Source organism: Idiotropiscis lumnitzeri, chromosome 9 (genome assembly GCF_059441095.1).
Source record: "Idiotropiscis lumnitzeri isolate Australia: NSW breed Sydney's pygmy pipehorse chromosome 9, RoL_Ilum_1.0, whole genome shotgun sequence".
Taxonomy (NCBI): domain Eukaryota; kingdom Metazoa; phylum Chordata; class Actinopteri; order Syngnathiformes; family Syngnathidae; genus Idiotropiscis; species Idiotropiscis lumnitzeri.
Window position 1 is genome coordinate 2073278 of NC_142399.1, and position 24096 is coordinate 2097373.

The 24096-nt window shown below is 41.1% G+C and overlaps 1 protein-coding gene across 17 annotated transcripts in view; it reads right to left on the reverse strand.

The window, feature by feature from the left end:
• LOC148329801 (neurexin-1a-like) overlaps positions 1 to 24096 on the reverse strand; it is a 176122-nt gene that overhangs the window by 104039 nt on the left and 47987 nt on the right. For 15 of the 17 annotated variants that reach the window (XM_088305569.1, XM_088305565.1, XM_088305560.1 and 12 more), the window contains 4 exons: positions 11173 to 11474; positions 9677 to 9700; positions 8473 to 8634; positions 5170 to 5611 (listed from right to left, as the gene is read on the reverse strand). In XM_088305569.1, coding sequence (XP_088161695.1) covers positions 5170 to 5611; positions 8473 to 8634; positions 9677 to 9700; positions 11173 to 11474 — 930 coding nt within the window. The remainder of the gene's footprint in view (positions 1 to 5169; positions 5612 to 8472; positions 8635 to 9676; positions 9701 to 11172; positions 11475 to 24096) is intronic. The other 2 variants (XM_088305566.1, XM_088305558.1) reach the window with 1 other exon arrangement.

The following is a 24096-nucleotide window of genomic DNA, read 5'->3' on the forward strand; positions in this document are numbered from 1 at the left end:
CAGGGTCAGGGCTTTCTTCATTTCCAAAGACTGATGAATGTTGATAAGACACATTCATCACGAGGCAGCTCGTCTATTAGTAGTTTAATCCCGGATCCCTGGCATCGTCCTCTCCATTTTCCCTGGATTCCTCATAATACGTCTAATTTATCTTAAAGGAGCGGTCATTAAAAAAAAAGAAAAAAAAAGTGTGTGAGCGAGCGCAGAGGTGAATAAAAATCTGGCGCCCCTTCAATCATTTCAGGCAGTGGTAAAAAAATTGCAGCCATCTTTTTGAACTTGATTAACGGTCGGCAGTGTTTTTCACTCAGTCTCTCCTTCTGTTCGCCTCTAACATAACATAAAGCCGCAACAAGAGCTTTGTGTGTTTCTCCACCGTGATTTATTGCTCTCATTCAGGTTTAATTCTCGATCTGGAGAACGGTAAACAACAGCGGACATGACTGGACTGTTAAATTTAGGAAAAGGAAGGCCTTAGTGTGGAAATTGCATCGCGTGATTAATTGGTACATGGATACGTTACTTTTAGTTGAGGTGCCATTGTGGGTCTTTAATTAATATCCACTGCCTTCACTCCTTCACTTCCCGCATGCAGTAATCTACCGTATACAGCAGGTTTCCTCCCCGAAGAAAAAGCGGCAGAGAAATAGGCTAAGGATGCTCCGAAATAATATTGCCATAAAATAATTATTTGCATTTTGAGTGGCAGATGCTTGCAAAGGAAGATATGAGTGGCTAATAGTTAATTGCCTCTGGCCAAATGTCTTCAGTGTTTGTTGTGAAAATGGGAGCAGCACTTTTAAGTTGCTTTTTTTTCTCAAACTGTTTGTGTTGGGTTGCGAGAAGTGGAAGCCTCGAAGCCTGCATTAAATTTTCATCGGGGCTGTATGGCATTTTATGGACACACTAAACACTAAATGAGGTATTTCACATTTTATTACACCGACCATTAACATACATGGATGTGAATAGAGTATCATAGGAACTGTATATAAAACTGATGCATCATATTATTATTATTATCATTATTATTATTATTAAATAAATATGAAGTTTGTATAGAGTATGTTGTTAAATAGCTACTCGTAAATCTATCATGGCCATGCGATGATCTTAAATATGCATATGTTCTCTGAAGTCAAGATGAGCCAGCACAGTTTTGCACGCGACGACTCCGAGAACATTGGAGGGCCAGGAGCAGAATTATTAACCTGGTCCCACCAGCATGTTGTCGCCCGTTTTAAGGGTCTTGGCCCCAGACATCTGTTCCAGCTCTTCCCTGCAACCAGCGACTGTCCCTGCTCTTTCTAGCCACATCTGTTGCGGCTTGCGAGCTTTGCACACTTGGCAAGGGCCACCCGCTACACAGCCAGAACAGCTCCCTTCAGGTTACAGCTAATGAGCACACTACATCAAGCTCATTAGGGAAGAAAGTTTTTCCATCATCCTAGAGCAGGTACTTAACTAAACAGTCAACATTAGTGTGGTCAGAGTGGTTAGTGATGGGAATATCACCCCCTTCACTTTTTGTGCCCTGCCCCACTAAACGGTGTGAAAAGCACGAGGCGGCTCGGTCAGAATGCATCCATTGAACATTTTTCAATTGTGTAAGTAGAATTGACCGTTGACGACCGTATTTTACGGACTTTTTTCCTCGATTCTGAACCATGCGGCTAATACAACGGTGTGGCTTTTCTGTGGATTGGGCGCTCTATCGTTCAGAAACTACGCTAAATAAATCTAGATTTTTTTTCGTCAATCCTAATATTTGGTTACCTTTCCCCCCCCATGGCGTGGCCAACCATCTGCATCCTATTTTTTTCACATCCACACCATCACCTAATGACTTTTCGCACAACCCATTACATCTACACGTGAATGCTATTATTGTATGAATAATCAAACAAGGATGTTTTTTTTTTTTCGTACAGGGGTTGGCTTTCTAAATTGCTGCGAGTGGGCGACGAGAGGTTGTAAGCATATTTAAAAGATGGCTTCGGAGTGCTCTGCTTTCTTGTCACAGTCCTGTTAAGGAAGTGCGTAAACACAGTCTAGCAACATTGTAGCAAGGCACTAAAAAAATCCCGTGGGGACGTGTGCCATCACCAGACGAGGAGCACGAGGATGGTAAGGCATACGCACATTTTAGGACTATGTTTGTAACATCATTCACCGCCAAAAGGGTTCGGGCGTGTGCGTGCATGAATGCTGTAGAGCATAAAAGAGGAGGAGATGGATGGAGTACAAGATGGGAACAAGGAGATAAAGATGTCTCTGTAAAGGGCACGGGGGAGGAGAGCACAATGACGAGAAGAAAGCAGATGAAGGAGCACAATAGCGAGCAACAATGACGTTAAGCGCGGGATAAACCAAGACACTTGATCAAACCAACAATGCACACCGTACAACTCAATGAATAATGATGACGAACTCACAAACGCTTCGAGAGGCTTCACACCTCCCTTACTATTAGACCAGAAAGTAGGGCTCTCCTACTTTCGGCATCAGCAGCCAGGCGCAACTTGGCATGATACCTCCTAACCCCACTCACACATCCCCAAAATGTGTTAAACCGGGGATTACCACAATCCAGTTAGGACGATACGGCCAAATCTCTCAATGTGATTGGATTCTCTGTAGGGAGAGAGCTCTGGAGATGTGTTGCCTCCGTCAGCGTCTATGTGGTCATATTCTTGTGTGGGGGAGTGTGTGGGGGTGTGTGTGTGTGTGTGTGGCGATGGCGCGCCCATTGTGGCAGGAAGTGGGCTCCCAAATGGAGCAACGTCCGTACAAGCTGTGACCGACAGCACTTAAAAGAAGACTGTGACGTGACGTCTCTAATGTATCGAGGTTAGAAGATGCAGTCTGAGAGCCGGAGTCCATTCGGCGATGGACTTCCGGCAAGAAGAGCCGGAATACAGCCCAGATGATTATCAGCTATTGTCAAGGATGCAGCTCAAGTGTTGCTCATAGAAGACCCGGCTGCAGATAATTACGTTTGGCTCTTGTGGTACACTTTAGCTTGGAGTCAGTCTTGAGTATTATGAGAACATGTGACTTGAAGCAAATGCTACCAGATGTTGCAGGTTTATCACTCCCGCTCGATTTGAGAATGATTTGTTCTATTATTAAACACGGCTTTAATCTGATCAAATATTAAATTGCAGTTGCCGGATCGCTTCCACTACACATAAGTGAGCAGTACTTTCATCAAGCGGACGAGAACAACGCCACGTCTCCAATTGGTGTGTTGTCAAATATATAAAATAGTGCAATTATCTACGTAGTATTTTTGCTGGTTTTCAACCCATTGCAGCAATGTGACAGTTTTTATGTTTTCAATATTTGGAACAATTATTGTTTTGGTTTTAACGACTTAGTGTTCGGTGATAACTGTAACGAAATACGGACAATCCGTAACAATTGGCATTTGAGGTTCTGACAGAAGCTGACATGATAACAGCGATGTTAAATTTTTCATTTAATTAAAAAGTAAAAGTAATCTCAGAAAAACTGCAATTGAATGCATCATGAAAGGTACACGTATGCTTATGAATAAAACGCCTGGGTGACATCTGAACGAACAAAAAAGTCCCCAAACTTTAATGTTTTTATTTGAGGAGCAGCACACTCAGCATTCCGTCAAAAAAATTATATTGCAACAATATCATATTGCTTTTTTTTTTTATTTTGCACTTCAACTGAATCTCAGAATAGAAAATTGAAAATGCAGGAAGGTTTTGTACTTGCAGGATTCCTCAATGATAAACCAGCATTGGTAAATTGGAAATGCGTGATTCGATAACATGGACGCTTCAAGACGAGCTGTGAGCCTTCTCACTTTGCAATTTGAGATTGTCGCGTCCCTTTTTTTATATAGCACGGAAGAATTGATGCTATATGAATCTAATGAAAAGAAGATAAATGACTCTTAAATGTCATTAGCGCCCATCTCAGCACAGCTCTGTGTAACAACTGTCTTGGTCTTGGGAGAGACCACCTCCTGTTTCCATGGAAACTTCGACAGGCTAGACAGAAAAGTGACTCGAAAAAGCTCAACAAGATGTTCTGTAGCAAGTATGTGTGGACAAGACACGTAATGAGCACCTTCCAAGGCACCAAATGTCTTTTGCTTGACCCACCATTAAGAACATCCACAATTTTTGAGTTGAAAAGACTCCAACTTTGACTGCATGGCATATTACTCAGTGTTACGCAAGGATCGAGAAAGTGTGAGGAAAAATGAAGCATGCAGCATTCGAAGCCCAAATGATGCACATTGAACCCGGTGTTGAATAATAATAGAATGAATTCTACATTCCAGCTTTAGAAACGCTCGATGTGTACATCTAATATACAGCCTGGCTCGAAGCACATACCATCATAAAAAGCATGTCTGATCTTTGGAGACATGTCAGGAGAGGTGTCAAATTGGGACCTGAACCCCCCCGTGAAAAAAAAATATTATTTTTTTACTTTCTGTTTTTAATTCTTATTTTGGTGCAATTGAAGCCTCTATTACACCGTTATGACTGCCCTTCCACACCCAACATGGTTCCCAATCTTCTAAATAATTGTTACCCAACAAATCTAACTTTAAAAATGCAAAATGAAGAAAAAATACCAAGCTGCAGGCTATGAGAGGTGATGTACAAGCCAACGTTAAGTTGTTATCGTCCGCTGCAAGACAATTGCGACGTAACATTGGCTAATGACAAAGTTGAAATTGGCTTACTGTAGCGCCATTTGTGGACGAGACTGGCAAGATACAACAACGAAAGACGCTGCGTCATCATAGCCCATAAACTCAATCAATAAATCAACATAAATAAAATATTTTATAATAAATCACCTCATGCTCTCATTGGTCGAGCTTACACCGGGAACCAATCGCGTGCCTTGTATGAGTGCCCGTGGATATGGAGTCAATCTTTTTGAACGCAACGCATCTTTCCGCAATATGCCTGCCGATATGGTTATATTTTTTCTTTTTGTGGTTAAAATTTCAAAAAACTACACGAAACATTACGAGAGATTATTTTCCTGTAATTCCAAAGAGCCATAGTTTTTCCTGCCCTTTTACTGAGATCTTACCTTGCTTTGGTTCGTTCCAAATAGTTTTATCGTACATGCCAATGTTTCTGAAAACATTCACGAAAGCGGACTTACCAGATCTGCCGTCTCGTTGGAAGTCCACATGGTACCACTCGCCATCATTGACCTTCTTGTTGACCGCCCTGGTCTTCGTAGTCCCCGAGCCCATGTCGAGCAGCAGATACAGGTGGCCATCCAGCATCTCAATGGCAAAGAAGTCCACTTTGAGGATCTGGGGACTTTTGGAATCTTTCTGCTGCTGCTTTGGCTTGCCATGGCTGAAGAGGAGGAGTCCGTTGGGCTCGGTGGTACGGAAGTCAAATGAGATGGAGCCCGTCTTCTTGGCATTCCACTTGTTGAGGACGATGAAAGACTCGGGGGTCTCGAAGGTGATCGGGTCCAAGGTGGCCACGTTCTCACACTTGAAGGCCACAGTACCATGGATCTTCATCTTGGGATCGCCTTGCTTGGCCAGCCGTGACAGCTCAAGTCTTACGTCATTGTTTTTGTACACAACCTGATATGTAAGAGGAAACACAGAAAATGTCACTGTAGCTTTGCGAAACTGACTTTAGGAGGGTTTTTGTTGGAAATATTTCGGTTCATTAGCGCACCGGAATGGAAAGCCTCGCAGCGACATTTTATTTTGTGTTTGTTTTCCCCCTTTTTGTGCTCGGAATCAAAAACATGGATCTGATGTTGCCTAAACTGAGTGTTGATGAGATGGCCCGCATCATTATGTGCTCTCTAAATGGATCACGAGTCCTCTTGGCAAGATAAACGGATGTTATGAGGAGTAAAATTGAACATTCTGGCTGATTGTTTTGCCTGTCAGAAAAGTTCCAGGACTGGTGTTCCACAAAGTGTTCCCTTTCAAAAAAAATCCCCGGAGAGACTTTTCCGACCTTTTCTTTCACACATGCGCACAGTCCTGAAAGGATTGTGATTCGTTGTATTTTTCAAGACACGGAACCCATCACAACTGGACTGTTCTGGTGGTCTGAGAATTTTTAGTCCATGACTTCATTTTCTGGAGCAGCTTTCTTTGTACGCCAACATGGAGCTGTATAGCAAAATTCCCAACTGGTTGTTAATCCATGAGTTGATACCTTGGACAATTATGATTTCATCTTCATAATGTGGCTCACATTATAGTATCATAGAGGAGGTCAAATTAAATTCACGTCTCGGTTCATCCCGAATTTCAGGCAAAAGCCGAATATCCTTTTTCAGTTACTCTTTTTTTTTTTTTGAGTAGTGTGTATGAACTGCATAAGCGAACACTCACTGCTTTGACGCTTAAACTTTGTGTTGAATTTATGAAAGCGTCATAACTGCTTTGCTGACAGACGCTAACACATGCCCATAAAACGAAAATCAACAATCCATTGATGACAAAAAGCAGCTACACCGAGTCAAGAGGGGGGCATTGCAAGGACCACTTTGCAGAAAGAAAAGTGCTCCTCTAATGGGGCTTAAACAAATTAGAGACGGCAATAACAACATTATTATCCAATCTGCATAATCACAACGTAAGAGTAGCAGTAATGATAGGTTGCCTTTGTACAGTCCAATAATGTTCCATTTTATAATGAGACATTTACGGGCTAATTTTAGGAACGAGTTTTTAAAAAAAAAAAAAGAAGACTGAGGTTATTTTGAGCAGGCCTCATTAGGGAATGAGATCAACTTTGGCAAGGTGAATCTAACGCCACTATTTCGATGAGGCCGCGGAAATAATGGAAAATGGAAGACTTTTGTTTGGAAGATAATATTTGGACAAATATATATGCACTAGAAAATTGTACTTTCGCTACGTTGGCAAACCGTATTGCAGGCGTGGAAAGCACTGTGTCTTATTTTGTGTCAATTACAGCGCATGATTATACTCGACTTGACAATGAGAGCGCTTCAGAGGGGACGACTGAACGTGCATGGAGAATTATATTTATTACCGAGCCGTGACTAAATGTGCAGCGAGATGCGATTTAAATGCAATGTGACTGATATCACATAAACGAATTAAACTACTGTACACGCAAAATAAGCAGAAGCAATTCCCGCAGAAGCCTTTTACGTAGTAACGCCTTTTACTCATCCTGTAAAAGCTACAAATTCCATGCAGCTCTTTTGTATAATCATCAATGACATGTCACATGAAGACTGCAATTTTCCACCTTTGGAGGCTGCGCTCATCATTTTTTGTGCATTAATGTTGAAAATAATTGTCGAAAGAGTACCTATAGGTGCAATAGAGCAGCACTAATTTGTCATCAAGGAGCGGTGACAATCAACTGTTTGTTTTAGCAGTCGCAGTGTCGTCATGGAAACGCAAATATAATATTTCATCAAACCACTTGTGAACAATCCATCAATCAGCCACAGTACGTGCTGGTACATTAACGCTCGCGTGCACAGATGCGACCAGAGTACATCTGATTAGTTTCGGGATATTAGATGTTCTTATTTTATAAAGATGATGGCTTAGTCATGATGCGAAATATGAAAATTCTTGGGTATCACCATGTTAGATTCTAAAACACAAAGTCGCAAAATCTAAAGTGAAGGCCGCTATTGTACTTTCATATTTCACGATTATTTTTATCATTATTATTGCATATAAATGCATTAGATTGTTTTGGATGCAACAATGGGAATAAAAAAAGGCTGTATAAATCAATCTTGTCCTATGCAGGTGTAGTTATGTGAACCTGAAGTCTTCTGAAATAAATGTATCAGGTCACAAATGCTAAGCAGCATATTACTAAAAAAAAAATACAGCTATAAGTTAATGGCAGTAAATGGCATACGTTATCTACCTGATAGAAAATGTTGCCACTTCCTTGAGTCGTCAAGAGAATAATCTCGAACGGGCCACGATGAGGTTGTTAACTTTTGCATTTACAGCGTTTACAATTTGAACAACTGCAATGGGCCAACGAGCAGGCCAAGATGTACCCCGCCTCTCACCTAAAGTTAGCAGGGATCGGCTTGAGGTCAGGCGCGACCCTGATGAGGACACGTGTTATAAAAAATGGATGGAGGGACTGTTTTTTACGAGAGCATATGTGCCCCCCCCCCCTCAAAAAAAAAAAATAGCATAACAGCACTGGAGTGTTGGTGCTGCTCTCTTGGAATGGAGTCCTTTGCGCCTCTAGGGAGTGCAGGATGAAACCACCTGAGCTTGGGGTAGTGTGTGTGCATGTGAGGACAAAAACAAAAAAAAAAAAACTGTGAAAGGAAGGTTTGCTGAGTGAACTCATTCACTCCCATTGACGGGTATATACGTCATTCATTTCCCCAAACCTAGCAGTGAATGAGTTCAGTGATATTGTGACTCCCCACGAACGTCAAATTGCACACCAAAGTGGCATTTACCTCCTTGAGGCAGCCCATGAAGTTGTTGCTAACCGGAGAGCCGGGCAGGTCCGCCGTGCTGGGACTCCCTCCAACGTAGAAAAAGTCATCGGAGCCAAGCATGGTGTAGTCCTCTTGCGTGTATCCCGTAGTTGTCAGAATCCCGTCGACGGATATCGTTACCTAGACAACAAAGCACAGCGAAAAGAAACACTCTCCTCAGCCTATGTTACAGTACAATTACCTTTCCTTCTTCCCATCAGAGATGAATTTTCCTTTACTTCTTTTCCAGAAACCCATTTTCATGTCTGTTGCTCATGTCTTTTTTCTTGTTTTGTAGGTTATTTTGTCCAAATGATTAGTTGGAGGACTCCATGCCCCCAAAAGAAGAGCTGTTTTAGAGAGTTAGTGAACTGTCCAGGTGTTAGTATTGCCCCCGAATGCAACGTAAAATTATTTAGCAGACACAAAAATGGCGTTAGTAGAATGTTAACTGGGTTAGTTGAACTCAATTCAATTCATTAGTTTGCCAAACAGTTCTAAAAAGAAGTCAGATGTTAGTGATGGAGCACATGCTATGTAAGGCACAATCATCTCTTCGTGTTTGGGGAATGGCCCGAGACAAAAATAAAGCATACATGTCACGCTTTTCTTTTTGATCATTTGCATACAAAAAGAAAATGTTCCGGACATTTGTACACTTGCTGGTGCGTCAGAGGCATGCAGCAACTTATGGACATTGCCAAACCACGACAAGGCACGAGAAAGCACCAGAGAAGACAAGCACAGCTCAACTGTCACATTCATGTGGACGAATGGCTGATGTGACGCAACATGTAGTCAAAAAAAAAAAAAAAAAAATGCATGCCATGCCAAAAGGAATGAGGAGCCAAAGGACGGCCGGCCAAACAGCGAAGGGTCCCTAACATCTATTCAAAAGGATGTTCCCAAATGAGTGTCTCAGACAAAATTGGACAGGAAACAAGTACAAAAATAAAAACAATTAGGAGGATACAAATGATGAGGAAAAAAATCATTTAAAAAAAAAAAAAGGTAAAAAAATTCCAAAAGTAAGCAGAAGAGTACCAACCGCTAATTCCCTGTTTTTGTAAATGACGTCTACAGTTAAAAAAATAAAATGAAAAAAAGGGAAAAAGAAACTCACGGCAAACCCAAACTAAGAAACAATTAGTATGATATCTTCCGAACAATGTAGTTTGTTTACCATAGCGTGTCCAATGCCTGAGTGCTTTGTGGAAAAGGGGGGAGAAAGGAAATTAAAAACTGTGAACAGAATAACGATTGTTACTCAAATCATATATGATGGTCAATACTGTTAGTACATTGTTACCATACGGGTTAGTAGAATGACACATTCCATGGATGATGTTAGTTTGTTTTGAAAGCATGTTAGTCACAGAGAGGAAGTAGGGCAAAATAAGCGGAACAAGAAAAAAGCAGACCTAGTTGATAAAAAAAAAAAAAGTTCTACACGGTCTGTGTGACCGTCGTCTGGGATTAATCAGACAATTGAGCTGAAGAAACAATATCTTTAGCCATATCCAGATAGAAAGGTCCGATTGTCAGACATTAAATGGTACTGTGGTGTGTCAAAGACATATTTTTTGTTGGTATGCTTTTGTTCATTTTCATATATTTTTTTTCAAAAAGTTTACCCACCCCTGCCTTAGAGCAATAAATAAAAAATAAATAAAATATAAAATAGATCTGCATCCCCAGCGAGTGCTGCACAGTACGTTGGCATTTCAGCACAATGTTGCCTTGAGATCCAAATTTAATCAGTTCCGTGACCACCGTCGCAACTCAAGACACTCGTATCTCAAATCATCGTTCCCTACTGAAATGAATGAAAATGACGTTAATCCATTTCAGCTTACCCCGAAAAAGTGTGTTTATAAGGAAAATAATACTCTATATTTTTGTATATTATTCAACAGAGTAATGACACAATTAAATAGCATGTAAAGAATTAAAGTTTGCCTGCCACAATTTAATGCTTCAATTAAAATTACAAAAAAAAAGAAAACAATTCTCAAGTTGGTGTTCTCTAACAGAAGCCCACCCATCTGTACCGTGCCACTTAAATTTGAGCCCGCTGGAAACACCCCACTTTCTCCATCCTACTCCTTTTATATCATGTTCGAGTACCTGAAATTCACCTTGGTCACGTCATTGAAAACGATTTGGTCGTAAAACTTTGTAAATTTTACAAATGCAAATGCGGAAATGCGCGTAGCTTTCCAGCCTTTTTGCTTTCACTTAATGTGCGCGCTCACACAACCAGGGGATACACGCGTGTGTGTGTGTGTGTATGTCAGAGATGTATGCTATTCTAATGACAGCATGTGACTGGAAAAAGGTTACTTGCTATTAAAATAATCTAGTTATCTATGTTGATCCGTCCGCAGCGCCGCTCTCTGACCCAATTCATCAAATCGTTCCATTTTAAAGTTCAGCAATCATTCGTGGGTCACACTTTGTATTTTGTAGTTAATTGCATTCGGACAAGAAATGATGAAGCAATTTCTGTCTTTTTTGCTTTCAAATTGGTCTCTTCTGTTTTAGATTTCCACCTGCCGTTACATCAAGATTTGATTTAGCAGTCCAATTGGGCAAATAATGCAGTACGAAAGATTATGATGGGAATGAGTTTGGTGCGTGTTGCAATTCAGGTATCTTGTTCATCCTCTGTACTGTTACCTGACGTAGATTCCTCGTTACTTTGACATCATGCCAATCATTGTCATTAAATTTCCCATTGACGGGCTCCACCAGAGCCTCAAAGGCTCCAGAGCCCAAATTAATGACGAGAGACACGGCCCCATTTTTCAGTGCCAGGTTGACGTAGTCGGCCGATTTGCCGGTGTGCAGCATCAGTCCGTTCCTCTGGAGGGTTTTGAATGACAACGTGATTTCATCGCTGCTGCTTTGAATCGGGTTCAAGGACAAGTCGTAACAGAAGAACTCAGATCCTTTGAAGGTTGCAACATACTCTTCTTTCCCTGCAGAGACCAAGAGAGAAAATGTGTTGAATTAATAACGTGCCCTCGTGGGTGCCTATTGGGACGCTGTCAGAAGGGGAGAAAAAAGAGAATCATCTCAAAATAGTCTGATTAATATAAACAATAAAAAACAAAACACACATTTACCTACCAAGGCCCAGGACCATAGTTGAGAAAGGTATTGGACTTTGTGACTCAACACACTACATGCAATAAATAAAATCATGAAAGAGCACTTTTTAAATCATCTACGGCACAGGTGTCAAACTCAAGGCCCGGGGGCCAGCTCCGGCCCGCCACATCATTTTATGCGGCCCGCAAGGGCAAATCATGTACAACTTACAACTTACCGCTCGGATACCAATTGTGGTGAATTTGAAAAATGTTAAAATATTGCAAGCATTTTTTTATTTGTTACCCATTACACCTTTTAAAATGAATTGAACAAACAACATGTTCATGGATCGTGATTTTAAAATCTAGTTATCCATCAGTTTGTTGTGTATATGTAATAATAATAATACGACGATGATGATGATTTAAATGGGTTCACTGTCATAATGGCCCACCAAGCGAAACCAAAACGATGATGTGGCCTGCGAGAAAAATTAGTTTGACACCCCGGATCTACGGCAATCTTTAATTCATTTGGTCCCTCATTAGTCCCTTCCCCCAGTTCGGAAGGTTTCGTGATGACAACACATAAGGAGCAAGTGAGCGTTCAGCATTTTCCTCAAGGACACTTACAGGTCTGAAGTGAGCCAAAGGAGTCAAAAGCACCGCAAATACTCCCCCCTCCCCCTCCACCTCCCTCTGTTACAAGACACCCACTCGACTCACTCAACCATGCTGCCTGCAAAAATAAAAAAAAAAGAAGGGCAAATGCAATTGCAGTCGCCATTCCCAGAAGTGAGCATTTCGGGATTATAAACGGGTCTTTCTTATTCGTTGAAATGAATGCACTTTGCGTCACAATGATCATAACTGCGCACTCGGAAAACTCTGCCGTCTTCATACTAAACACGACAATCCTCGGCTTGTGTACCGTTACGAAGAGACTCAAATCCATCAAGCAGATCGACCATCTACTGGATTGAAACGACTGATAGAACAGAAATAATCGCAGGAAAAAATAAAAAACCAAAGGACCATTTCTCTCTCCGTCATATTCTGCAACAGTTCAATAATATTACACAGTTGAAAAGTGCACAGACAATATCGGCCAACCCCTGCCGCCCTCGCTTGACGCCGTACACATTACACCTCTCGCTGCTCAAAGCGTTCTAGAAAAATAGTTTGAGACAATTTACACCCAGGTCATCCCCCTGTTCAACTCGCTTCTTTGCAGATGGCGCTACAGGTGTGTCATCACCAAAACAAACAGACTCAAGAAACGCTTTTATCCCAAAGCCATTACCTTCCAGAATGGAAATATAAACTGACAGCCCACAGCTAGCCGCATTTGCACTGACACTTTATTCATACGCATTCCAACGATCATACCGTACCGAAAACACACAACGCCGCATGTCGGCACTGACGAGTCATTATCATTTTTTATTGTGTTTCTTGTTTCGATGTCTTTATATATATTTTTTTGATTCACCTTTTAATCTGGTTGCGTTGCCGTGGCAAACTAATTTTAATACTGATCGTATGGCGCGATCGGAAATTGTGTTATTATAGATTTATTACACAATCATTTTGTAATAAGAAACTGTCAAATGAATATTAAACAAACGCTCCTTTTTATGTCATATATGTAGAAACTAAGAATCCGACAAAGCAAAGATCACATTTATAAACACTTGAAAAAAAAAAAATTTCAAATGACTCTTGGAAAGACAAGGAACTTGTTGTCCCGAACATCTCAAAGACGGGCTGCATTCCATTACAAAGCATTTAAAAACTAGTTTAGACAGATAACAAGCTATTAAAACCACTAGCAGAAAATAAGCCACGGCGATATAAATGGGCGAGCCGCGTTCAAGCATGCTACAACAGCTTAACAAATAAAAAGGGGTTGCTGTCCACAACAATTTGTCACCTCATTGATTCCCCCTTAAAGGTCCTAGACGGCACCTCTGGGAGAACTACATGTGGCCGTAATTGAAGTTGACTGGAGTTCTTTTTTTTTTTTTTTAAACACCCTCCCGTGTCTGTGAACCCTATCAGTGAGGATGAGAGACCCCTACTTGTTTTCACGAGCACAAGCTCAGGATCACATAAGAAATAAGGCCACGGGTTGGGGTCATTCTCATCTCTTGCCTTCATCATACATTGCCAAGCCAGAAATTCACCGTTAATTCTCCTAAATAATAAAGAATGAATTGTGAGAGTGGACCAGGGATTAAGTGTGTGTGTGTGTGTGTGTGTGAGCGTGTTCAAACACTTATTTGTGTACGTGTGGATGTGAAGGGGACATTTATAACAATTTGAGGCTCATCCTATTGGTACTTTTAGAAAGGGAGGGCACCGATTATCCAAATGGATGTTAACTTAGAAGAAGCGAATACAAGTGACAGGTTGTTTGAATGAAAATAGACTCTGGCAAAATGTGACAAACTGTTTCTGTTCAGTGACCGAAGGTATTTCAACATGTTTCTTTCTGGCAAGCAAAGTGTGAAGTAGGCATAAAAAAACATATTAAGTTAAGTTAAGAGTTGAATTTTGACATGTGAGTACCTCACAGTCAGATTAATAATGTCAGAATATATCACAGTCAAAGTGAGGAAACTGCTGCACAGCTGAGTCCAGTAAAGTCGCAATACTTGCGATAAATAAAAGTCTTCATTCACGTAACGCATCATTGGTGTCGGGCAGAAAGCTCATATCTCCCCCCCAATTTTTTATTTTTTTTAAATCACAATTTTCAACATGACATCAAAAAATGTAAACCATGTTCACTCGTCACTCATTTGTAAAACTAGCGTAATCATATGAGGACTGACGAGTAATTTTAATTTGTCGAAAAATATGAAAATATTTTATTAATTTGAAAAATGACATTTTGGCCCGACGCCTCGAGTCAACACACAGATGAAGGGTCGTTTATTACTAACCACTGGCCTGGCACTCAAAAGATTATCGTGTTTCCAACTGTTTCTTTTGGAGATCTGTGTAAATGAGGAATATTGTTCATGCATGTTGTTACAAAGAAAAAAAAAAGAAAAAAAAACATTGCTTTTTGCATTGTTGTTTCCACGTCGAAGAATATTCTCTTTTTGGCGATAGATTAACACAAAGCAAAAAAAAATAAAATAAAAAATTCCTTTTTCTTAAACCGGTGAGTGTGAGGTTTAACAGCTGAAAACAAACATTAGTACGCACTTAGCGTAGTAAAATATAAGCTGCACCATCAGTGACTGACTTTCATTACACTTGAAAACTTTTAAACATTCTAATAGGCTCCATTAGCAACCCGGCGATGCGCTTGCTTAATCACAGTGAAAGCGATAAACTGAATGTGTCCAAAAGTATGAAAGCAGATGTTGTATAGCGTGGAAACATGTTGAAAGCAAGTGAACTTTAAAGCCGGAGTTTAATGCCACACAAAACGGAAAAGTTGCGTCAACAAGAAATGTCAGTGGCAGCAATCTTTACGACACTCTGCTGGACTTACGGCTCAACGCAAACATCCCGCATCCGAAAATAGGATCATGGCAAATCTGTGTCTTTTTTATGATGGCTAATCCACCTACTTCACGTGGTGAAGGATGTTTGTGGAGTATTATTTGACATTTGTGACAATTATCCCTCTTACATTTACCTGAGGCTAACTTCTAACAAATTTCCAAGAACTGTCGTGCGTGCGCCACTTTTAGGTAGATAGTTTGCAGCCAGGAAATACAACCTTCACCGTTAACACTTGACTGCTGATGTGTCACAAAACTGTCATATTTCTGCAGGCGGGAAAAACAAAAAAAAAACAGCTAGTCGAAGGCTGTTGTTCTGTTGCTGTGTTCTTCGGCGTCTTTGAGTGTGTCCTGTGGTCTTGAGTCAATCAAAACTCTGCAAGCTGCCGGCACCTTCTTGCCCTTGAGTCATGACACCGAATGGGAACAGGGAGAAAAGCTAGTGCCTTTCGTCTTTTTCCAGACAACAGAGGACAAAAAAAAAGACGAGAAGAGAGTGAAAATGTGCTCCCAAGCGAGGCCATAAATAGATTGAGACTTGAAATTGCGAGGGTGTTGTTTTGAGTCATCAACGACGGATCTTGAACAGCCACCAATTTACAAAAAGGTGTCGTATTCTTTACGACACCATCCAGTTCACTACCTTTCTCCTCATCGTACTGCGTTTGCCGTTGTGGTACAGAGCAAGCTGGGAAATTTCATGCAACTAACCACTCAATTGACTCACTCACGGCCATTGACGGATATAGACGCCAAAAAGTTCATCCATTTGATCTAGGCTGGCAGTGAATGAGTTCAATCCGTGCCACAAAGGCTAAATGATGTCACTCAAGACACAAAATCTAGAAACGCTGCAATGCATATGAATTCCCATAATAGATTATCATATATAGCAGGGCAACAAGCGACTGTGTCGTTTGTGTACAACAGTGCGGCCAGGAGACTCCTCATCAGTCACTTTGCTCTGACACTAATCTGGCATCTGCTGCTCTATGGCTCTTTTTAAATGAGCTTGCACCCAGGGGAGCACACTGCCTGTCAACATCAAATCACAACACAATCGCTGCAAAACACACTTGGGAGGGGATTAGAAAAGGCCGTGACTTTAATGGTCTTCAGACTTTTATTTTAAAAATATGACGTGTAATAATGGAGATTGTTGGTGACAACCAACTCAAGAGCTGTATCAAAAATTAAGATTTTGTAAAAGATAAGAATGATTGATTTTGATGTACCTGAAAATTAATATTAATATTAATATTAAAATTGATTTGTAATATAAATATACATATTTTATTAATATTAATCATAACAGTCTGAACCATCAGCTACTATGGCTAAAAATATTTGCTGAATATGAATGAAATAGTCACATATCTAGGTATTTATAGTCATATTTTACAAGTAAAAAAATAGTTGATAAAAAAAAATTTAAAAAAAGAACCGGTAGAGTCCAGTACAAAGTGATAGAATAATTTCTGTTCATCAATGTGTTACATTTCTCAGGCCAAATATTGACTTTGACAATAATTTTCCACCTCATTGTGTTTGCAAGAGAATCACGCGCATCCCTTGTAAGACGAGAAATGTTGCTTTTTGGCTTTCGGCACGTTGGAAGACTTCACAAGAAGGTTCACAAGAAGTTCAGCGCTTAAATAGGATGCATCACATAGACCAGCGCTACCAAAACACTTTAAAAGGGCGCGCTCAGCCATAAATATGTTCAAAACGCTCCAATGATGAATGAGCGATTTCATCGTCTGGCAAATGACTGACATTGGATTTCAGCCCATTTTCATTCAATCTCTTTTCTCTGGCAGCCTATTAAAAGCAAACACACATGAGTGGCTGGCAACTCTTTTGAAATGGTAGCAAGTTAGCATCGTGAACCCACTCTAAGCCTCTTAGGCTTTGACAGAGAGAGGACTTTTTTTTCCCCAAGCGCTGCTTTCTTTAAAAACACATTTATTACATTATCACCACTGCAGTCAAAAGACGGAATATCAAGCTGTCTTTTCGATACGCTCTAAGAAAAATCTGCTCCAAAAGGGGCTGCACCATCGAGTGAAATTCACTTCCTGCGTAACCACAACTGGGTGACTGATTTGACTTTTTCAGTGACGGTAACTGCGAGATGGATGTGTTGTTACGGCACGCTCCGTTGGATGTATGAAGCTATTTGACTGAAAGAGTCAGCATGTGTGGATGGGTGCGAGATTACACATTCCAAGTGCTGTTAGACACACTGTCATTTAGTTGCACAGTATGATGGATGTCTTGCTGAGCTCAGAGAGCGCGAGAGAGCGAGAGAGAGCGTGAGCGAGAGTCCGGAAGTCAGATTGGAGGAACTCATCTGACACGTTCATTCAGTGTGTCATTAAATACGGAGGCAGGCATCAATTAGGCATTTAGTAGCACATGCTGCCCATATAATAAAAAACTTCAAACCAGAGTGGTTGCACAAAGGTCTGTACCCCACACAGCAATTTGAAATGTTGAGAGAAGTCAAAGTCCACAAAATATTTGAGAATCAAAAAATGGATGGGTGCTAATTAGGGCGGTTAAAATTAAAGAGTTAACTCGGGAGATTAATTTATCTTTTTTTTTTAGCGGAGTAAAATATTTTATTTAAATTATTATGCCATTTAGATCGTATTTGAGAATCAAAGAAAAGCTATCAAAGCAGTCTTTGAATTGAATATAGCTCATATTTGGAGATTTTGCATTAATACCGATATACTTTTCTAGTAAATATCGGTTACAAGCTTCACAAAAAATAGTAGTTGAAAAATGTGATTAATCGCAATTAATCACGCAATTTTTTTTGTGATTAACTAGTTACAAAAATGAATCATTCAACAGCACCGGTGTTCATACTTCTGCCAATTGTGAATTAATTGCTTCATAAAGCAAATGAGATGAAATGAAGTGAATAATGACCTTGGCTAGCAAACTTAGCGCGACATCATATTTCGATTGATAATTGGCTTTTCACTAAATTTCTTCGATCGTCCATCGACACAATTAAAATCACTTATAAGGGTCTTTGTTTACATAAGGTTCTATTTAATTATGTTTATGTTTTTTTTTAAGTTCATTATCACAGCGTTTGTTTTCCTTATTTAAAGAAAAAAAAATTTGTGGGGTTTATTTTTCTAGAGGAGAATGTATTAATGTAATTTACATTCATTTCAACTGAACACGTTTTAATTACGAGTATGAACACGAATCACATTCAACTCTTATCTCAAGACACAATTGTATGGTACTATTGTAATACACAGCATGCGAAATGTGTACGCTATGTTATGTTTAGCAAAGCAACATTTCTGACCTCCATCAAGCTCCAAAGGCGTTATGCCCAAAAGTCAAAATCAAACAGTCTTCCACGAGTACACCCATGCGCCATTCCCATCACTTGAAGAGTAAATAACCCATCTGGCAACTTTGTGCTCACGACAGCTGTTGCCATTCAGTGTTGAGTTGGCCTGCTCCACTTCCCCAAAAAGCCACACCCCTCCAGGGCGCATCCCTCCAGCTCTTTCAAAACTCAAGACAACGCAAGCACGACGACATTTCCTGTCCTGAAAACCACGAGGCAAATTCGATCATCAGAGTGAACAGCGGTGCGGCCGCGGTGTGGTGGAGCCCGCAGTATCATCCCATCACGATTTCTCATTAGTTGCCGTGGTTGGCACCTCTGTGGCTCCACAAACCCTCTGATAGGCTTTTTTTGGATCCTGTCGCCCCTACTTCAATGAGATCCAGACAATACGTCACTTTTTAATGTTGTGATATTTTATATGCAAAGTCTAGGATGAACATTGTTATAAGATTGCGACATTTTTGTGCCTTTACCTGCCAGACATATGAACATATGTACCTCTGTATATTAAAAGTCGCTAACACCAGTTTGCGTCATTCGAATGAGGGAAAACTGACAACCGGCTGAATTATTTTGGTTCTTAATTAACAAAAGCAGCAGTGATTAGGAAAAATGGGGTGATGAGACACATCATCATGAATGTCACCCTGTCAAATGGTCTTTCAGTAAACACGTCGCACTTGTCTTGGTCATATACGTTTGATTCTACAACAGCTGTGCACACCAATCAGCACTTTGAATTTCGATTTCCACGTCGCTCTGCTGCCAACATCATCACACATCACACCGTGTTAAGCAGCTGGCAGCCGGCATTTCGGGCTGAGGGTATCCTCCAGAATCCCAGCCAGATGCAAATGCCTCATTAGCTATTTCCAAATAGTCCAAGTATTGCGGTCACTACATATGTGAGCCATTAGAGTCCATGTTATGGCCAACATGGTCTTGTGCGTAGAGAGATTGCTGACACAAAGCTTCTTGGAACATTATTCTTATTTACATCTGTTCTTAATAAACATTGACCCGGCAGTGCGACATCAAATGTTTTAATCTATAATAATCCAGATTAGAGATACTGGACGTAGTCTGGTGACAACCACAACACACACTGGCCATCCTGAAAATCAGGGGGGTGTCAAACTCAACACAGGGGGATGAAAAGTAAAACTTGAACAAAGACGCTTGCCAGCATTTAATTTTTTAAAAACAATATAAAAACTGATTTGTATTCATTTTTTATTGGTGTTTTTTAATGATTATTTTGAATGTTACTATTATCATATAGAATGTAAATTGGTCGAGTTGTCATTTGGCATAGCCTCGCAGGCCAAATATAATTACACTTGCAGGCCAAATTTGGCCCGCGGGCCGGGGATTGACACCTATGCTGTAAATGGTTGTCAAAATGATAACGATAATCAATGACAGAAGAATATCGAATAGGTCACACACCAAACTAAAATGTTTAGTAGTCGTTCACGAGAGAGTTAGCGCTAGCCACCGAATCAGCATTCCAAAAAAAATGCATTCAATTATTATAAAGATCTCCCCCCAGGAAGATATTTCACAGCCCTTCCTTCAAGCATGATTATGTTACGACTCACTATTCTCACAAAATATCCATACAAAAAAATAAAATCTCATATTGTAAGAAAATTAAATATACGTGCGAGTGCCGGAGCTTTAGATATTGTTCCCAAAAAGATTGAATGGTCTTCCCGGGAGGCTTTGCAAGAAAAGCAGAGAAAACCTCTTGTCTGAAACGGCAGGAGATACTCAAGATCAAATAGTGTGTACGCCGAAGCGAGATGAAAACATACCGCCATTTATAGCTGGCAGCTATTAAAATAAATCTTTTTGTGCTATTCCCTACTGGGGAGAACATTTTGTGGAGTGGATTTAACAAAAGTAGCACCTTGAGGACTTAATGGGACTGGCAGGGAAAAGGCGATTCAATCAAACACAATACACCACAGACACTTTGGAGGTGGACGGTGTGAAGAAGGTAAAAAGCCAGTTGCCTCCTCGGGAAATTGGAGAGCACACGGCTTGCTGCAAACACGATCCCAAAATGCAAAAGAATGATTTTTGCAGGTAATGCACATTATTTCTATTTCATACATGTGAGGAAATATAAGAAGATATGAATATTTTAGGATGTTCAGCTCATTCTGCAAAAAAATGCAAGTCAGTGTGCTTTCATCCCAATGTTGAACGGAGAGCGCCATCCACAGGAATCCAAAAATACTACAACTGGTTCATGAAGCAAATTTGAAGCTTCATTGACCCATCACAACCGTGCATGTTTCTGGGATGTGGGAGGAAATCGGAGTACCCGGAGGAAACCCACCCAGGCACGGGGAGGGACATGCAAACGCCACACAGGAAGGCCGGAGCCAGAATCCAATGCCGCACCTCTGAACTTATGAGTTGCTAACCAGCCACCCACCGTGCTGGCTCGGTTACCATCAAGTTCAAAGTCCTGAACATTTTTTTTTTTAAATTAAGTGCCATAAATGCTATAACAACATGCACGGTGCGTATTTCTATATTGCAGATTTCATTTATGGCTGAGGTGTTCCGCAACGTAACCTCCGCGCTCAAGAGGGATTTACTGCATTAGCAATGATGATACGCTCCCATTTTTCAAGAGCCACTTTGTCACTGATCTTTGGATGAGATTGACCCTCACTTTTCCAACAAGTGGTCACCCGGCGTCGAGTACGTAAGAGCATCAAACACGTCCATAAAGAAATCACCATCAAAGAAAATACGATGTCGACGATGACTAAGGGGCTCGCGAGCGGGCAAAAGCGAGCGTACGAATGCACATACTCAGTGGCCCACTTCTCGCTGCGAGCTTCTCGTTTGCTCTCAGCCCATTAGCGAATCACAACAGCGTTACAGTGAAGAGGGAAAGTCATGTGTTGAATACTAATCTGCAAAAGCCAATCCTTTTTGATTTAGTAAATCCAGGGGATAATAATGTAAACTCAGGGGAGATTGGGGATGGTGTTGTCGGGTTGGTGAATCCTCATCAAAAGAGAAGCTTTTTTCCTAATAGTGTATTTGTTTACTTTAGTGGACTATTAAAATCCTTGTTTGCTCCAGTCAGACGCACCCAAAAAAAAAACCCCCATCAGCACTAATTTGTTGCCGAGAGATGATCATGGTTAAGTGATTATTTTCAAAAGCAATGACTTGCACGGGCAGGTGTGTGTTGTAAAGTTTGATGCCGCTTTTCCCCTCTTAATGAGCAAGCCGCTGATAAATCTCAGCTAAGCATCTTAACAAGCTGCTCAATTAGGGTCTAACCTTGTCAAGGTTGTTAGCAAACAAAGCTAACGCTTGCCGCCTCGTTTTTGATTACGAGGCGAGGCCAACGTTGGCATGTGACTGGAGAGCACTCACGTTTGTCAGATATCTAATTTGGGCCTCAGACACGGGAGACATGGCTGAGACAAGAGCAAAGTCAAAAGGCACCGAGGCGTGTCATTGCGCAGAAATAATTCATGTGCTAATTACTTTGCTAGTGTATCTCGGGATGAGTTCCGTACAGAGTCGCTCTTGTCTTTGCGGCTCCTCGGAGCAGACGTGCTCGATATATCGGGCGCAGCGTGAATTCTTGATCGGGAGCAGACGCATCTGCAAAGACATCTCTTCATCTGCATGCTGGCGTCTCTTTTGCATGTTCGTGTCGTCTTGATTTGGACTCTGCCACGATTATTTGATGATTTTTGCAGTGTCCTTTATTGACAAACGCGTGACGTTTCCAAACGGATATTTTTTCCCCAGTTGTGCACTTTTTGTTCTTGCGGTTCCAAAAGTCAACTTAATGACTTCAGATTGTTCAGTCAAGCCTTTCATACTCTGACACTGGCGAAGTGGCCTGTCTGTCACGACCAGTTCTTTCAGGGTGCAGTGAGCTGAACTTGAGATAAATGTATCCCGAATCCAAACACTATCTTCCCAGCATGTCAGCTCGACCACTCAGACAGAAAAAAAAAAAAAAAAAAGTGAACAAAGAAGCCTGCAGAGGGTTGCAGTGCGGAGCCTTTTTTTTTTTCTTTGTTTTTGTTTTTGTTTTTGTCATGCATTTTGTTGTCAGATTTATAGTGGTCACTCGACTGAGGTTTGCACAGCACGTTGAGCATCCTCATTGCATGTTTAAAACTGTGCTCCAGTGAGCAAATGGCTGCGGGATAGTGAAGCCTGACAGAAACCCAGCATCACCTCACTGAGTTGCTGCAAGGTCACCAACATCACTGTTGTTGGTTTTTTTTTTCCCTTTCTCTCTCGCGCTCTCTCTCATTTTTTTTTTTGGGAGAATACCAGATTATTTTCATTCCACTGCAATACTTATTTTGTATTAATTTGCTTAATGCGACTCACAGTACAAGCAAATTGTGGCCTACCTTGCAGATATTGTCAGTGGCGGTCCGTGCATTTCACACGGAGACCTTCTGTGAAGTCCGACTTAGTCCGACGTGAATCAATCCCCCTCATAATATCATTTATGACACCACTCGGACAAATAATATACAGCAACACATTTACTGAGTGAGTGTTGGACGAACTAGCTTCTCTTGAAAGGTCCGTCTTGAAAATGGTTGGCCGTTACGACTTTTGGGTGTGTTGATTCCGCAAAGCGCTGCCCCCTCAGGAGTCAGTATCCAATCACAAGACGCGTTCATCACCTTCAACGCAAAACCAGCGAGAAAGCTCACTGTAACCAACTCGTGACCTGATTGGCTATCGCAACTGTCAATCAACTGATAGTCCATTGGCTTTGATAGAAGAGACGCCCGCACAATTGCGATTGAAGGCCTCCGATGAATAGTGCACGCTACTTCTATGATGTAATCTGCCTGGCAACACGAGCTAGCTGAATTCTGATTGGATAAAAACTCTCACCTAAAAGTATAACGCTAGGATATAATATGACATCAAAATTGTCATATGTGGGGGGGGGGGGGGCATTGCTCCTCCCCAATCCACAATCACCTCTTTGTAAAGTCTGCACTGCGGGGAAGCCCACGACAATACATTCCCTTTGCGGGCTCACGCGGAGCCTCACACTCGTGATCATGATGGTGGTGTCATCATCCGTGTCGAACCGGCGGCACAAGTGTTTGCGCCAAGGCAAAACAGTCGTCGGCAAAGGAAATGAAAAACGTCTACGAGCGGAACGCCCCGATGACAACAAGAGTAGCAATCATTGTGTCACCTCGCCACTTCAAAAACCGAAAGCGCCTCAGCGATTTTGTTCCCAAAATAATTACACCTGCGGCACGACAATTTCACTTTACAGGTGTCGGAGAATCAGCTCAGCCTCGGAACAAATAGCTCTCTGAAGTCTTTAATGAAATCCACTCGGCTATGCGGATAAATACACATGTAGACTAATTAAAGTGCCCTGCAAGGGAATGCAAAATGAGGCACAACTGTGCTTTTGTTAAATCTATCGCTCACTTTTGCTTAACAGCCTCAGAATGTTGCTATAATTAAAGTCAAGTCAAGTGATTTTTTTTTACCCCCCCCCCGTCCCTCACAAAGGCTTGTCGAATAGCACTTTGCCGCTTCCTCGATAGCTCATGCCAGGATG